The 17504-nt window shown below is 40.8% G+C and overlaps 1 protein-coding gene across 1 annotated transcript in view; it reads left to right on the top strand.

Moving 5' to 3' along the window:
- The window catches only part of rnd2 (Rho family GTPase 2), a 38630-nt gene extending 22587 nt beyond the window's left edge, over positions 1–16043 (top strand). The window contains exons 3-5 of the mRNA XM_080906138.1: positions 9275–9384; positions 12615–12749; positions 14921–16043. Coding sequence (XP_080762264.1) covers positions 9275–9384; positions 12615–12749; positions 14921–15190 — 515 coding nt within the window. The 3' untranslated portion in view covers positions 15191–16043. The remainder of the gene's footprint in view (positions 1–9274; positions 9385–12614; positions 12750–14920) is intronic.
- The last annotated feature ends 1461 nt before the right edge of the window (positions 16044–17504 follow it).

Raw genomic sequence — 17504 nt, forward strand, 5'->3', positions numbered from 1 at the left:
CTTTTTTCAAACCATTTTTAACCTTGAGTCAAGTGATGACTGTATAAAAAAAGAAAGATGGACATACCCACCATAATGTCACACACTGGTTTTAGAAGCCTCAGCATTAGCATTTTGGCACCATCATGTTTGCATGGTCAGAAGTGAACGTGTGTGGATGATAGGGTAGACTTGGCTAACAAACATAAATACCTGCTAATTAGTGCTCAGTAATTTACAATCACTCACTACAACTGTACTGGGAACACAATCCTCCACACGGCAAGCCATAAAAATTGCATTAAATATGCTCCAAAAGGCTTTAACACCACAGTCCCAGTAGGCGGTTTGAGTTCTGTGACTGGAATTAAGGAGAGGTGAAGCCTGGTAGACAGCTGCTGCCCCACCAGCCCATGTCAGAATCCACCTGCTGGGTAGATCAGCCCTGGTCTTTGCCACTAAGTTTAAACTAGTGTGTATAATCTGCAAGGATAAATGCCTCTTTTATTTATGTGCAGCATAGGGCTTGGTGTTGAGTTTCATTTCCTGGATGAATGGGTGGATTTGTGGTCGAGCTGTGTGTGTTGACAAACTTGATTAAATTAGCAGGTATTAAATAAGCAGGTTATCTATTAAGTATCGTGCTGAGCCCCAGAGTGCTTGGGCTCTCGCACTCTGGGGCCTCTGGATGTCTGGGGTCTGGATCTCCTCCATGCCTGCTTCATGCCCTGGTTGGACGGGGCTATGGCTCCCTACACCCTCTAGAAGACCGTTACATGGTGAAACCTTTTGAATACAAGTGCGCTGATCCACACAGGTGTGCTCACAGGTGTTCACTGTCCATAGACATAAACTACACCTTTCTTGGCTGCTACCTCAAAGCACATTGTGCGCTGTCTATCCTGCGTGCTGCTCCACAACATTCAATATTTACTGCTGTTTACACTTAGCTAGATTAATGCGATGGTGTTATGTTTATTATGTTGCTCTCTTTTTTTGCTTGTTTTCTCTTCTTTTTCTCTCAACAGGTGATCTGGGAGTTTTTTTTCTCTCTCTCTTTTTAAGTGCCCTTTCTCACTGTTCCTCTTTCTCTCTGTTTTTCTTTTCCTTCATCTTTCCTTCTCCCTTTCCTATCCCCTAGTCATGTCTGTCCCGTCTGTAACAACTGAAAATAAAATAAAATAAATAATAACAAAAAAGGTCGATCAAATGGACCAATACGGCAAGGCCGTGATGATCCACTTGGCAAAGTAAATCCATTGGGTATCCTTGTTGGCCTTCAGACAACAATTCTGACGGCTAAAGAACCAAATGGGACAACAACAAAAAAATTATCGTGCTGAGCGACTGTGAAATTATCTTTTAAATTCCCAAATTTGCAGAAGATTTTTAACCATGTAGTTAAAATGTACACAGTATGGCAACATTACATCGATTTTATTTTCTTCTTCTCAAATAGTTTTCTATATTTTGGTCAGAAAATCACTGATTTAATTTTATAACTAATGTTTTATTTTGTTTTATCTCATTTTTAAGTCCTTTTTTAAAAATCAGGGTTTAAAATTGCAATCCTACAAGCTAATGATCCTTGTGAAAAATTACTCCTCCTCTAAGATTCTTCTCTATCTGAAGTTGAGCCGACAAAAGCAAAACAAAAAGATGGATCTATGTCGGAGATATTTAAACCAGATTTTTGTTTGAGCTGCAAAATGACTGTGCATGGAAAAAAAAAAAAAGCAAAAACAAAAAACTGTTATGAAGATGGTATTTGTTGTCCTTTAATTCTGGTCTGTTTTTTTTATTTTTTTATTTGGATTTGGTGGATTTGGACCCACCAGTCTGCTGCTTCTATTGAAGCAGATGAACCTCGATGATTGGGGTAAGCCTGGAGACTATAAAAAAGATGAAAACTGGGTGTGTGCGTGCCTCCTGTACATAACCAGAAGTCATTCACAGCTACTTGAGTTCCTCACACAAACAAACGCTTGGGAGTTTTTATATTATAACATCTAAACACACAAAGATCCCCAAAGGTTTAAGAGTAGCCCAATGTAGACTCCCACACCAGTCACCTATTTCTCAAACAGTTCACAGGGGAAAACCAAAGTACTGACACATCTGGTGTGTTGTTTTTTTAATATATCAAAAGATGAAGTGAGAGACAAAGAAGCATAGTGATCTTTAAAAGAAAAACACAAGTTGAACCACAGACACAGGAGATGAAATGCATAGCTGTTACTGTGATGGAATGAAAGTGTGTCTGTGTGTGAAGCAAGGAGTAGGGGTGAGGAGAAGCTGAAAGGGGACACAGTATTCTATCTCTATACCCCTGGGGCAACCAGGAGACAGACAGTAATGCTGCTCTGTCTCCAGCCTGCGCTGTCAGTACTTTGGCTGGCCCTTCTTTTCAATCTTCGATTGGATGACAGACACAGGTATTAACTCCTTGGCAGCAGAGCTCAGAGCAGATCTGTGGAAGGTGCTTTATGCTCTCCAAAGGCTGCACTTCCTCCACAGGGAAAGTGTGGGGGCTTTGATCAATATCTTCTGCGTATAGGCTGCAGACATGCAAGGTTAATGGCCATTTAACCCAGTGTCACCTCCACTGTCCTGGCTGTGCACTAATGCTTTTGAAAACTTGACACAGCCATCTCTATTACAAATCGGTAGCTTTACCTGTGTGTGAGAAGTGTGTGTGTGTGTGTAATATATGTCAACCTGAAAGAGCAGCAAAAGATGTAAGCATAGATCAGAGTTCAGGCCAGCCGGGGTTTGGTAATTACAGGATTATTATTTTTCTTGTTTTTGGTGGCTGTGGCTCCAAAGATGGAGCAGGTCATCAGCCAAGCAGGAGGTCAGTGATTCGATCCTTAGCTTTTCCGGGTTGCACGACAAACTGTCAATATACTGAATGCCAAAACTCCCTAGGATGTGTGTGTGTTTGTGTGTGTGTGTGTGATAAGAAAGAGGTGTATGCAATGAATAAAAAAACGTGAATGTGGTGGAGAGTGGTCAGTAAGACCAGAAAAGTGTTAAAATTTATGTAAGAATAGCTGCAGTTCATTGGCTTACATGTGTTCCATCTTTTTCACTTCATTACATTTCGTTTTCATTTAGGAATTCATTGCCTCAAGCTTCTCATATAAAGTGTATGTCAAGTATGTCTGAGCTGTAAATAGTCGAATTAAGATATTGCACAAAATCTGGCAAAGATTTCATGTCGTGGCGTAATATGAATGTTGCAATTGCAGTATTAGCTTTCAGGTCCAATATTTTTTAGACACTTTCAACATTTTGATGGGATACGCACAAGGTCAAGTCTCTACAATATATTTAAAAGCTAAAATTAAACATAGCTAATTTCTCTTTGACTATTAATGAATTACATATAGGTACTTATGAATTAGTTGTAGGTGATAAGAAATGAATGATTTTTCATGTATGAATGAGTATGAAATCATGGCATGAAACTCTGAACATGCAGATGAATTTACACTAGTCCACGTGAAAAACAACTCTTTCACACGAGGTAGTCTGTTTTTGAAATTGGAGGCACAGAAGTAAAAGTTATTTCACCTGGTGAAGAAATAGGCTGGCACAGTAACATTGTGTTAAATCACAATGTGATATTTTTACACATTTTTGCATGGATTCATCAAACTAAAATTACAAAGATTTTTAAGCAAGAACAGTGAGATGCAAAGTTTTTAAAAATAATGTTATAAATGTGTGTTAAACTTGTAATTAAAACTAAGAAAGTAAACAGATAAATGCAAAATCAAGCCGATAACTGGTGTGACCACATGTTTCCTTAGCAAATTCTGCCTGTTACAGCTGCAGCACTCTTGTTGCAGCAGTTTCTGTTCTTATCATTCAAAGATGGGTCTTGATTGCTTTGGCTGTAATGTGTTGTGTGTTGTTGCAAATTTAGATTGGTAATAATCTGATGCCTCTTTGATGGACGGATAAGATTGCAAACATAATCTCTTTGCTTTTTTTCCCAAAATGTTATCTTTCTCTTTAAACAGCATTATTATGAAATGACAATTTAGCACTGCACAAACCAGCGTAACCTTGTCAGTGATGAATTAAATAGCTGAAGCAGGGACATGTTAGCTTTCCCCAGTATGACATGGGAAACATATCATGTAGGAGTAAAAATTAGAAGTATTTATTGGCAGGTCAATATTATTGGCCAATATCAGTTATTTACTGATAAATTAGTAGTATCCTTTATAATTGCTGATAATTGCAGAAAATTAAAGACCAGAGAAACAGCCAATCGTGTTAGGAGTGTTGACATTGCATAGTTTATTCACAAGAGGGCACTCTGCAGCTTCCCTCTTTGGTGATGTGTTTGGAATGCTACAAACACAATATCCACCTGGGAAAAAAAAGACTAAATAAATACACATAAAAATTGTTCAGGAACCAGTTTGCTTTGTGTATCTGAATAATAGGGAATAAAAATACTGGCTGATATATCAGAATATTGGATTTTTGTATCACCAAATATCGGCATTGATATCGGTCTAAAAATCCTATACTGGTCGGGCTCTATCAAAAATGTAACATAAATTATCCAAACTTGCTTGTCAGTACTTCTGAATATGTATTTATGAAAAACCAGATGATATTAAAAGTGAAAAAAAAATCTCGAATTTGCAATATATGTCGTACTTTTATCTACTGGTTAGATTTTTTTGCATGACAGTTTAGATAAGGTCAGTGGCTCGATGTGCACCTGTATGGCTTCAAGATGTGGACTTCAAAAGAACGCAGGCTTACATTCACATAAAACACACGCTGTCTTGTACAGTAGTAGGCTACATTAGGTCAGAGTAACTACTTCCTCTCAAAGGGTGTCTTGGCAGCTGTATGTTTACTTCTATTTGAGCTGAGCCTTAATTGAGAAGAAATCACAACACAGCTTGGAGCTTCAGTGTTTGAAAGTCTTCTCAACCTCTTAAAGGTTGGAGCACCAACTCTCCTTTTAGTCACCTCTAATCAGCAATGCACTGAAGTGTCTTCAGTCTCCTGCTCTCTTCTTTCTTTCTTCCTTTCTAAGGCCTCGCAATGAAGCCATTTGCATCCCCCAGGTTGCTAAGATACTCTGCCACCGCGACTTAAAATGTTTTCCCTTCACACTGAAGGTGGATTTCAAGAGGAAAACAGCTGAAGGAGAAGAAAAAAGATCCCGTTTTCGCTAATTTGGCGATTTGGTCACATTTGGGAGGGTGTTCGTTACCCTGCCTTTGTCTGCATGGGTGTTTTTCAGGATTTCTATATGGCCTAATGAGGCTCTTAGTTGCTGTTGACTACCTGCCATATGTGCATGAACACATCAGAGAGCTTAGAGGCAAAGCCCCCCCCCCCCCCCCCCCCCCCCCCACACACACACACACACACGCTCATAATGGTTGGCTTTTTAGCTGCGCCTGAAATAAGCATGCAACAAAAACAGAAAGGAGATCATTCCTGCTGTGATATTACAGATTAATGTATTGAAAAATATAAGGTTTTTTGAAGTGTTGGATTCCCAAAGACTCTGCCCTGTTACATGTTCTGTTTGTGTGTTATTGTGATTTTTCTTTTCTTCTCAGCTCTATCAGAAAATGAGTTTTTCACAGAAGAGCTTTTGAATGAGCAGATAGAGAGCTGTCATGTCTCAGATAGATTGTCCCTACAGGAGAGTCGATGTGTCAAGGGACAGGAGGCATAAATGAAGTCATACCGCAAACCCTCAAGTCTTATTACTGTACATTAGCGCTCCACTAAGTTCCTGTCCGCCTCAGCATCCTCTGGGACATTTCTGGCCTTTGATGAAGCTCAAGTGACGGCAGACAAGGACTGCTTTCCTCCTAACTCTGTCATTATGTTTAGGTGCAACCTCTTGTGTGGTTCTGCAGTGTGGCTTTGCACTAATTAGTCCTGTGGATATAAATGCAGAAATCCACTTTCCACTGTGAGAGATCTCCTGTACTAAATTAGGCTAATGCTAGGCTAATGCTAATGTTTAAGGAGGTTTTGTGAGGGGTGTTTTATGCCTGTCCTTGGCACGGCGTGGCAGGGCCCCGCTTCTTGCCAGGCGTGATGATTTTTAGTGGTTCCTGCCAGGCTACGCTCCCCTCCCACACTCATCTGGCCCATCCATCTCATGCTGCCTATGTCTGAAATTCAATTGACCTTTTGTTCCACCTCACAGTGAATGGGCACAGGCCAACTTCACCAATAGCCAACCCAGCCAGAGCTCTCATACCTCTTTATTTGATCTGTCCTGCCGAGTCCAGTGCTTTCATTACCTACCCAAACACCCACTCCAACCCTACCCTCAGTGACATCCTCTTTTATCTCTGGTCATGTCTTTTTGTTGGAGAAATGGCAGGAGAAAATGCTTTCTCCCTTTTTTTCCCCTCGTGCTCTTGATTGTTATGTTGATTGGTTTTTATTTGTGCCTGCTCGGCTTCTTTTAAACACAGCACTTTTCTCCGCTCCCTCAGAGGACTTTTTTTCCCCGACTTTGCAAAAGTGCTGAGGTAGCTTTCCTGTCATTCAGGGCAGAGGAGCTCTGAATTGCTGTGCTGTGACAAGCCCTGCCGTGACCATGACCTGTCAATCATTTTGATCTTTGGGACTGACAAATTGATCCCAATGGCCTCATTTCAGCTTCTAATTACATGTTGAGTCAAACTAGTACTGTTGTCTCAACTTTGCTTCATCTGACGTCTTTTTCTCTTCATCTTGATTTTGCTTTAATCCCGTGGTTGCTACTCTCTCTCTCTGTTGCAAAAAACCGCTACACGCCCTAGCTCCGGCATCAAACTCATTAAATCTTTTTTGTCCCTACTCCACCCCCACAGGGGTGTCTCATTTCTTCTTCATCTCTAACCTTAGTACAGGTCTGCTGCACTGCGATACATACTAAAGACTGACTTCAGCAGCTACAGCACCTCATGTGTGACCGCTACCCATCACAGCTTGCTGTCTTACAAAGTGAGCTTTGCTGAGTGTCGGACTTGGCATCCTTTTCTGGGGATGTGGTTGTGTGTGCTTGTGTTAATCCTGCTCTCTCAGCAATACAGAACTGTAGCAATATTGTGTTAATAAGATGAAGAGGAGACTATGAATTCCTGATAATGCCCTGCAAGGTGTAGGCTAAAATTACTTTTTCTTTCCTGTATATTGCACTGAAATTGCAACATAAATATTTTAAAGTTAGCAAAGGAATTTTGTTAAATGTATTTTGCCCAGCATCCTTAAGGATTTTGCAGAGTTCAATTGTTGTGGTGTTGCTGCTTGAGAGCATTCCTAATTTAGATTTAATGTATTATTTGTGTCTTCTGTTCTATGTCCAGGTGCATGAGGATGTGCAAAGCTGATCAAACATGCCATTAGCTCAGAAGTGCAGTGCTGCAGCTAAACTTGGTTTCTATGCATCAAATTTAAAAAACAAAACAAAACACATGTATTACTGGTTATTTAAGCTGCTGTAGTCTACTTGTGGTTACAATCCACTTGAAAGCTCACTTGCAACCCACCTCTATTTGTCTGTGCTGGGTTCCTACTGTTCCTCCTCCCACCTCCAACTATTCAGAAGGGCAGGGAGGTCCTAAACAGGGCCATATAAGAACTACAAATTACTGTAAATGGAAACAATAATCTTCTTTTGACAAGCATCATTCATGTGTTAAAGAGTCAGCCAGCAGATTAATGGTTGTGTGCATGTGGTGAGCAAGATTTTATAAAAATTAATTGAATGCTATTTTGAAACGCACTATCTAGTCACCACACTGTGAGAATGTGGTAATATGTATTATTGCCAGCTGTAGGGGGTAGCAATTTGTATAAACAATGATATCAAAGTCAGTAGTGTTAAACCAAGAGAAATCTGAAGCCACTGTAAACAAAGCATACTTGTTTTTTCTCTGATTTAATTGATATTTCAGGTCATTTTTTTAAGCGTTTGATGTTAATATGGATTTTTAGTGACAAACAAATGTCACTAAACAAAACCATTCCAGCTTGTGAGGATGTGACAGGCAGCCTGTTGCATTGTTCTCAAAGAGCAATGAGCAGGTCACTACAGGAAAGCAAGCTGAATGATGGGGTTGCGGGCCGCGTGCAGCTATTGTCACATACTCATTCCATCATTAACAAAGAGAACATAGTGATGCGGGGTGTAGTGCTTTTGTGCAGAACACCAGACTAAAGCATGCAGCTCTAACAGTCTGTTTATTGTGTGGCAGGTCAGGTTTGGTATGAAGCACAGACACACCAAACAAACATAAACTTTGGTTTTGTATAAATATTAAAAATCATCAGCTTGTATGAACCTAAATCATATGTTTAATCTTCCAAAGCGTTTAATATTTATTTACGGTGTAATGTGATTAGCTAATTTTGGCAAATTTGATGCACAATGTGACAAACCTTTGAGTTATGGAGGCTTGAAATTTATGCAGAACATAAGGTCTACAGCAGCTTCTGACGGTAGGAGGGAGGGTGCCCGTGGCCGCAGCCACACATCCACGAGAGCCCAGATATTTTTACAAGCCTCCTAATGAGAGCTGCAAGAGAGCAGGAACTGTGGAAGTGAGCAACTTGTGGAAGTACAGAGGCGCCACTCTGCCCTCAAATTTGATCAAGGTACAAAATTGAAAAGCAAGAGTGGTGAGAAGCGTGTGAGCGCATGTGAATCTCATAGAGTCTAAAAGAAAATGGAAGATTTTAAATCAAGGACCATTTGCAAGTGAGACAGAAAGAGGGATGAGATGAGAGAATTAAGGGGTTCAACCTTTAGTTTGGCCTTTGTGCTGGCATTCGCTGTCGTTTCAAGATGATTATGGATCGTATGTACCAGTCCTCCAATTCTCAAGCCACTATAATTCACCTTTGTGTGTATGCGTGTGTATGTGTGTGTGTGCTGCTATGACTAACTCTTTAACATTCCTCCTGAAGTACTGTGACAGAAGAGGCACAGCTGTGTGGAAGCCCAAGAGAAAAAGATGCACAAATATGTGCACATAACTGCTAAGATCAAGGTTCATTTACATCTGGAGAGTGTGTTCGAGCTGCAGCATGTCGATGTGTGTGCCACACCGCCTGCTTTAATGGGTTATTCATGTATTAATGACCTTTGGATCACTTTCCGGGGGTGTGCAGTATGCTTCTAATTGACAGAGTAGGCCATATGGTTGGGATGCAGAGTCTTGCAGGGTTAAATCAGGTTAAAAACAGTTAGGAATTTCCCCAAAGACACCATGACCTTACACCATATGTTATTGTGTGTTCACAGGTTCTTCTTATTACGATAATGTGAGGCCGTTGGCGTATCCTGATTCAGATGCAGTGCTTATCTGTTTCGACATCAGCCGTCCAGAGACTTTGGACAGTGTCATAAAGAAGGTCAGTATTTTTTACTCCCCCTCTCAATACTTTGGATCAGCATTTAATATCGCAGTGAAAGTGGAGAACCAACGAAAAACCAATTCAATTCACTTTTTCCTGATCAGCATCTTGTATCGACTTAGATTTCTGTGCCAGCAGCTTTTCACGGCTTAACAATGGAGCAAATCAGCACTGAGGTTAAAGTCTCGCTTTCCTTTATCTCATCAAAACGTCCATGGATACTTGACCCGTGTCCCTGCAAGCAATAGAAGGTCAATGCGAAGAATGAACTAAGAGGGCTTGCAGCCGGGTGGGTTCAAGAGGAATATCAGATACGCATATTAGACACACCAGACATATCAGAGAAGACATTTCAGAGAATGTTGAGGAGTGTTAGAAACAGACTTTCTGTGAACATTTAAAATATAAAATCTGAGTTTTATGCTGAATACTTCACTTGTTGGTGTCTGTTAACATTTGCAAGGTGGCTAATGGCTGGGAACAGTGCAGTTGGGATGGGTGTAATAGCCGGGTGGCGTCATCAAATGTGGTTTTGGACGTGTTTTTACAGCCAGTGGCAGATTGTGTGCCCACATAGTATAGTGAAACACCCATGGTGTAATTATACCCAACTTAATGGGTCTGTTTGCATGCATGTGTATCACGAAAAGCAGACCTGTGCCTTTTAGTGGTGTCTCATCTTGAAGCCATGTGTGTGTGAGTTTGCCTTTGAACTGCACCCCTTGTGAGCTGAAGACAGTTCCCATGGCTGGTCTGTTGACGTGTTTAGTGGTCTGAAGGGAGCTGCTAAAATGCCCCTGCAGACTTTTGTAGATCTAACCCGGGACGCCATTTCTTTAACCCGCCAATATCTCTCCAGCCTCCGTGGAATCTGTCAACAGGGGAAGCAGCACTGCTCCTCAGCTTTAGCTTTTCCCATGCATCACTTGGCAGGGGGCTGCCATGACCCCTGCCCCCTAGTTGTCATCCCAATAATCCCTGAAACTCAGGCGCACATGGAAAACCTGTTGCACAATCACCATCCTAAATTAGACTCTTGACCTCCAGGAGCTAGGGGGGGGGGGTCACCAATATTTCTAGACGACAGCTGGGGGAGGAAAGAGGGTTAAACAATCAAAGGTTTTGATTGGATGTCATTGACAGAATGGGGATGTGCCTGAAAGGTCAGAGGTTGTTTTCAGTACAAGGGATGAATGGACACCCTGACATTCTGCACATGGCATGCGGAATATTTCAGTGCTGTCATGTATTTGTGCTGCCAGGAGGAGACTGTGTTGGTTCAGCTGAGTTTCAGTAGTGACATTTAATCTCAGGGTGATTTTAGAAGGAAGACTGCTCAACCTTTTCGGAACAGAACCTGAAATAGATTTTGTTGATGGAGACTGAGTAAGGAAAGTATAACACACCACACAGACGTCCAAACTAAGCTGGCACGAGTGAAAAAGTCACAGTACGTGGCCCTATAGCTGTTGCAGTAAAATAGTGAACATTGCCTTGTATCATAAAAAAACAGGAAGTCTCTTTAATCTGATTAGAGGTAAAATAATTACTTGATTAATCCTGGATGGTTGACAGCACCAGTTAATCTGTGGCTTTTTTGCTGATCACTTCATCTTTGAGCCATTTTTCAAGCAAAACTGCCAAATATTTCTAGTTTTAGCTTCTTACTCATGATAATTTACAGATTTTATGCCAAGATTTTTCCATTCCCGTCCTTTTTGTTTTGTTTTATGAATTTTTTAACAGTCTGACAATTCATTAATTAAACAATTGAAAATGTAAAATGTACCCACAATGAATGTAACTTTAAATAAATCTCTACAGTTATCACCCCTTTCCATCACACTTAAGATTAATTAGTTGTCTGTTTTGCGCTGAAAATGCCAATAATGAGCTGCTTTCGTAAAATTTCACAAATCTGCCCATTTAAAAAATAAAACAAAAAATGCAAAAAACCCCAAACATACCCAATTTAAATTTGGCACATTGCACCGTTAAGGTCTTCTGTTTGTAGACCTCTGAAACACTTCCAGCACTGCTGCTGTTTTGCCCTTTTATTCATATGAGATTTTACCATGGAGCCCAAACTTGAGAGGAAATCAAACATCAAACTCAACTGACTTTCATGTGGAGGATATTCCCTGTTGATGAGATCTGCATATCTGCAGTGTCCAAGCCAAAAGGCAGTTCATAAAGGCCAGATGTACAAACTAAAAGAATGTACATTGTTTTATTTTTCCTTTTTTAATTTTGAGATTTTCGGAATTGTGCGCTGTAAATTAATTTCCCTGGGTCAGACTCTCAATGTTCTCAGGTGTCTGAAGAAGAGCATATGAACTGTGGGGTTCGTCACTGTGTCATTGTGCACCAGCACACAGAACAGTGATAAGTTTTTTTGGCGACACCAACACAATAATCGCTCATCCACACTGCTTGCCAGATTTGGCTTCCCGCAACTTTGTCCTCTACTGCAAAAAGAAATGAAAGCTGAAGAGTTGACATTTTGACACAGTGAGGGGATTCAGCGCACAAAAAGGGACTTAAAAGGAGCAATATCTGAAAATAGCAGCCATGCTGGAAGTGGTGACGACAAATTCAAAGAAAGTAGGATGCTTGATGTTTACTGGCAGAATAGTTGAACTTTTTCATTCCACCTGGTACAATTACCAAGGGGATTGTCTTCAAAAATGTTTGTTTATCTCAAACAAAAGTAAAACAAAAAATCATATTCATCATACAGCGGTATCCAGCAGAAGCTTAACACAACCTCCGGCATTTGTGGTTGACAAATGACTGGAACAAAATATTTAGTTTTGCTGACTGATGAATGGCTTTGTTGACAAAAAATAAAGAGAACAGACATCAATGGATGAATGGATTAGTCAAGTTAAAAAGTCTTTACTGAATTACATTGAGTAATTTGCTGAGAACAAAATGACATAAGAAAGGTCACTGGGAACCAAAATCCCCAACCCTTTGAAGGCTGGACTTAAATTCCCACAAAAAAACACACCAAAGTTATGCATTTGTTTTTGCTGTGTTTGCTAAGCTGAACAAATGTCTTTTAGCAAGAGAGCATTAATCTCCCTCAAACTCAGGTATCCAGTGTCTGAGTAGCCAAAAGGTCATCTCTGTACTTCAGCAAAGGCAGCTCAGCGCTCAGTGCTCATGTTTGACATAATCAAGAGTGTCTTTCAGTTTTTCTCTGTCGGCTCACGTTCCTGCAGTGGCAAGGAGAGACGCAAGAGTTTTGTCCAAATGCCAAGGTGGTGCTGGTGGGCTGTAAGCTGGACATGAGGACAGACGTCAACACCCTGAGGGAACTCTCCAAACAGCGCCTCATCCCTGTCACCCACGAGCAGGTGAGAGCTAGCAGATGATGGATATTAGAGGAGAATGGAGTGAGATAAATAATAAGATTGAGACTTGCAAGGTGCCCTGGGAAGACAGACAGATTTGAAAACAGATGTGGAAAAGAAATTAGAAAGCAATAAAGCGATAAAATGAGATTTTTCTGTGTTGTATCAGCAGAGGCATTACCTCTCTTTTGCGGTCCCACAGGAAAGGAGTGTGAGAAAAGGCTCATGCAACACAATAAAATACCACATGACTGCTATTAGAACAGCATTAAACCCCTCGGGGACATGTTGCTGGGGTTGGCGTTTTGGCCAAAATTTGCTGACAGGGAATGTAATGTTGCTTATGGCAAGGGCTGCGGAAGAAGCACAAGTGGTTAGTCTAGTTTATGTCTAGGGAAACATTTTTTTCCCCCTGAAATGAAATATTCATGCAGATTTACAGATTTTCAAAATGCAGGATGAATAGAAAATGGACAATGATAAATGAGTGAGTCCTTTTATCACATGCTGCCGTGACCTCTAAGCCAAGGGGATGGGGGAAAAGAGGGAGGGGATGATAAACTGCTCTGTAAATCTGTGAATTTTAATCAGCTTTCAGTGTGTTCAATTTGTGTGCTCTCCTGTGTTCGACATACAAAAAGTGGAGGGGCTTTTTTCACCACCATACAAAAGCCCTCAAAACAAAGGAGCCTTTTTCCCGCTACTGTCTAAGAGCTTACTGGAGGCTAAAAGCATGCTGTTTCTAAAAAAACTCAGCAACTGAAAAAAACAGACAGGTCATATAAATAAGACACATAAACAAAAGAAGAGTGACAAACCACGGAGGTAATGTAAAATAGCTGGGACCATTTACTGGCTAGAACCATAGAAAACATTTGTCATGGTCCTTCTCAGTCTCTCTTTTGGTTTGAGACACCTACTGTTTGCCTCTCTAATATGCCCAGAAAATGTGTGTCACATGGCAGATGCCAAGGCTGTGCACAATAAACATTTCGGTGCTCTAATCTAATAGCCTGTGTTGCTATCCTGTTGCTGATCTTTAAATTGAATTCCAACAGAGCTGAGAAGTCGCCTTGCGAATGACCACTGGGTGAACTCCAGACATTTCCACACTAATCTGCCCGAGATTCGATCGAGCATTTCCACTTGTCACTACAATCTACCTCTTTCCCCTCCCACCGCCACCCTGGAATCTAAATCTGCTGTTTCACCTAATGAGGCCTTCATTGCTTCTTATACACGCCTCAGTGCAGCTGTGATGAAAATCAAACCACTTCCACTTGAGATGAAAAGCTTTCTCTGTGCTGGAGAACATGCAGTTGTAGGGGTCATGGGAAATGCAGTTCTGTCTCATCTGTTAGATCCTTGGCATGTGCTGATCCTGTGTGAAAACAGCTTTAAACTCTGATCATTAAACAACAGATGAGGATATGTAGTACTGTAATGAAGGCAGGGGCTCAGGGGTTTTCAAATTAAATTTGTGTCTGATTTGATCACGAGCAAACAATTTACAATTTCAAATAACTCAGTTATTGTAAGTTTACTCAGGGGTAAGCTCTGGTACCTAGTGTGAATGTCTTCCCTGTAAATAGCCTCATAGACCATATCAAAACTGGCCCAGCGGATTCCCATCCTTTTGTTTTACTGCAGACTGAGGAGTCAGCATCTACATTATTCATGCTTCAGTTGGAGGAAATTCATTTATCTACAGACATGTTCAGATCGCTGGCTTTCAGTCATCAGTTTAGATCAACATCTATATCTCAGAATTGCTGCCTCTTTTTTGGGGGACATTTAGTTTTCTGCTGTTGAGCTATAGTGTCTGCTTGTGCCAAGAAACAATGAAGGATGGAGTGCATATGGGGATATTTAATTTTCTTTTTGAAACACTGAAAAAGGACATGAAGGAAACTTATGTCTTACACGACCTCTTAAAGCCTGAGGAAACTAATGAAAAGCCACTGTTGAGAGATATTCAGGATTTCACATACAAAAAAAAGAAGAATGCACAAGTACTCAAAATCACGAGAGGACAATGAATGTTAAGAGGATTTACACCATATGATTTCTGATTGTTAAAATGATGCGTGTTTCCCCTGTCTTCTTCTTCTTGTACTTTCAAATTTAGCTTTGCTTCCTTTTTCATTTCTTCTTTGCCCGTCTCCATGTTCCAGGGAAGCACGATAGCTCGTCAGATGGGAGCGGTGGCGTATGTGGAGTGCACCTCCAAGGTTTCTGAAAACAGTGTTCGGGATGTGTTCCACATCACCACCTTGGCGTCAGTGCGACGGCCGCACAAGCCGCAGCTAAAACGCAGCAGCTCCCGCAGAGGCCTGAAACGAGTCTCGCAACTGCCCCTTCCACCTCTGCCGGGTCGGACTGAGCAAATAGACCAGGCCCCGGCCATGAGGAAGGACCGGGCCAAGAGCTGTGTGCTCATGTAGAGACCTATCATTACAAATATATATATATATATGTATAAACACAGAAATATATATATGAAAGAGAAAGTCTATTTATTATTTGATGCTTTTTTTTCTCGTATTTTCCTTTTTTGCACTGCAGAGGAGTGAGAAAAAAGAAACACTGCACTGTGGAAACAAATGCTTTGGATTTCTTTCCTTTTTGTTGCGTGTGTGCATACTTTATAAGCTGTTTACATATTTGTCTTGTTTTGAAATTATGGCAAATTGGACTAAGCCTCTGGACATGAGGAAGCTGTGATAGTGGATGTGCTGTCTAGTCCCTGGAATTAAAGTGGAATTAATTTCCTGAAACGGCTCTAATAACAGGGATGGCACGGCGGCGTATTGACGGAGAGTGCGCGGAACCATGTTGAAGCAGAATGTCTGGAGATGAAACAAAGGCAGTGTTGTCCAGCAGACATGCGGAGTCGTTGTTTAACTTTTCTGCCTGACACTGCTTCCTGTTGCCATGGATGAGAAAAACCTGTATGTACGGTAATGCTGGAAAGGAATTCTAGTGAATGATGGCAAATTAAGAGCTTAAAATTAGATTTTTTTAAGACTGAGTGAAGAACCATGAAGGTGTGTGCGAGCATAACTACCACAAGTGCATTTTAGAAGCAAAGTATCTGATTTTATTTTGCTCATTTAACAGCATTTTCCTCGTCAGCTACATTCATGCCAATTGGATTCACTGTAATGAATGCTATTGTTGCTACTTTAAATATGTTTCTTTGTGGAAGATAAGTGGTAAAATGTTAGGGCTATTTTGTTGTACTTTGACTAAACTCTAAAATAAAGCAAGAGCCTGCCTGTATTGGGGAAAATATCATTTTTGGCTGAAGTTTCTTTCCTGATCTTTGTTATTTAAATGCCATCGCAAATCTTAGACTGTATGCTCATCACAATGGAACAAATAAATCATTCAGAGTGCTGAATTTTTGCGTAGTTAAACACTTCCACGTGCTTTCCTCTTCCAGCCTTCAGAAATGACATTTGTAAGCTAACTGCCCATTTCTTGTGTTAATGCCGTCTCTGTGCTCTCATGTTGCCCTGCAAGATAAACAACATTGCAGCCAGGGGAGTGAGTCAGTCCTTCAAGGTGTTGTTCACACTATGAAGACCTCTCAGCTGGCACAAATAAAATTGAACTGCACTGCATCAGCACCAGAGCACTGATGTGCTGTTGTTTAAATGACTGACTCAATACTGTTTCAGAAGCTTTAGGTGAGATGATGCGTGAGTTCTTCAATCAACAGAGAGCATCCAGCTGATGCTGGGACTCCAGATACTTTAAAGTTTTTGGGTTTTTTTTCTATAGTTTGTTCCTATAAAAGTCAGCTGGTCAGTTCATTTCTGGCAGCAAGACCTGCAGTCTTGAGAAGCCATTGTATTATAACAATTCTTAGGTGGAGGTGAGAGTCGATAAGCCTGTAAGTCACATCATTCAAGCAGCAAGTAAAAGCTTTGCCTTTATAACAGCTGTTGTTTCCCTGTTAGACATTAAACAATAGACAAGATGAGCTCCACAGACGGAGTGAATGTCAGAGAAGCTGGATTAGATAATAAGAGAAACAAGCCAAGACGTAAAAACAAAAAAAGTGTAAGGTGTGTGGGGGAAGTGCTAAAGGATTGGGTCGCAAAAATATTTTGAGTATTCAAAGTGATAATGTCTTGCCAGGGGTCAGGCTATTTAAAAAAAAATACATTTCAGCTACACACACAATACCTATTTTGAAGTGAAACATTCCTCTTTGGTTAAATTGCCCTCAGATCATGATTTTTTTCAAAAACAGTAAAATTGAATGTACCGTTACCGCAGTTTAGACGCACCAAATTCTGTAATCCCCGTACGTCAGTCAGTGACAGCTGGGCTCTGCCCCAGACTTTGCTGCTGGCTAAATTCATACCTCTCTACAGATCCTATTGGCAGATCTCATCACTGTTAGTTGCTTTAGATGACCCAGAGCTGCTGCTCCATCTGCAAAACACTTTTCAACCTATCTTAACCCAATATCTGTGCTGTGTCTGATATGGCATGTCTGTTGTTGTTGATGTCTGCTCAACTCTGTGTGGGGGTCCCAGAAAACAGCAATACTACCAAATATTACCAATACCTGTAGATGAAAATGACACTTCTTTTGACTAAAGTGGTCCTTACTGAATTACTGCTATTTTGTATACTTTTGAGTTATTAGTATCTCTGTTGAGGCAAATTTGTGTTTAAGGCGAAGATTTTAGTAAAGCCACTTTGATGCCCCACAAAGGTGCTCGCTTAGAACTGCCCACATTT

Source organism: Rhamphochromis sp. 'chilingali' (assembly GCF_963969265.1).
Source record: "Rhamphochromis sp. 'chilingali' genome assembly, chromosome: 15".
NCBI classification, from domain to species: Eukaryota; Metazoa; Chordata; class Actinopteri; order Cichliformes; family Cichlidae; genus Rhamphochromis; species Rhamphochromis sp. 'chilingali'.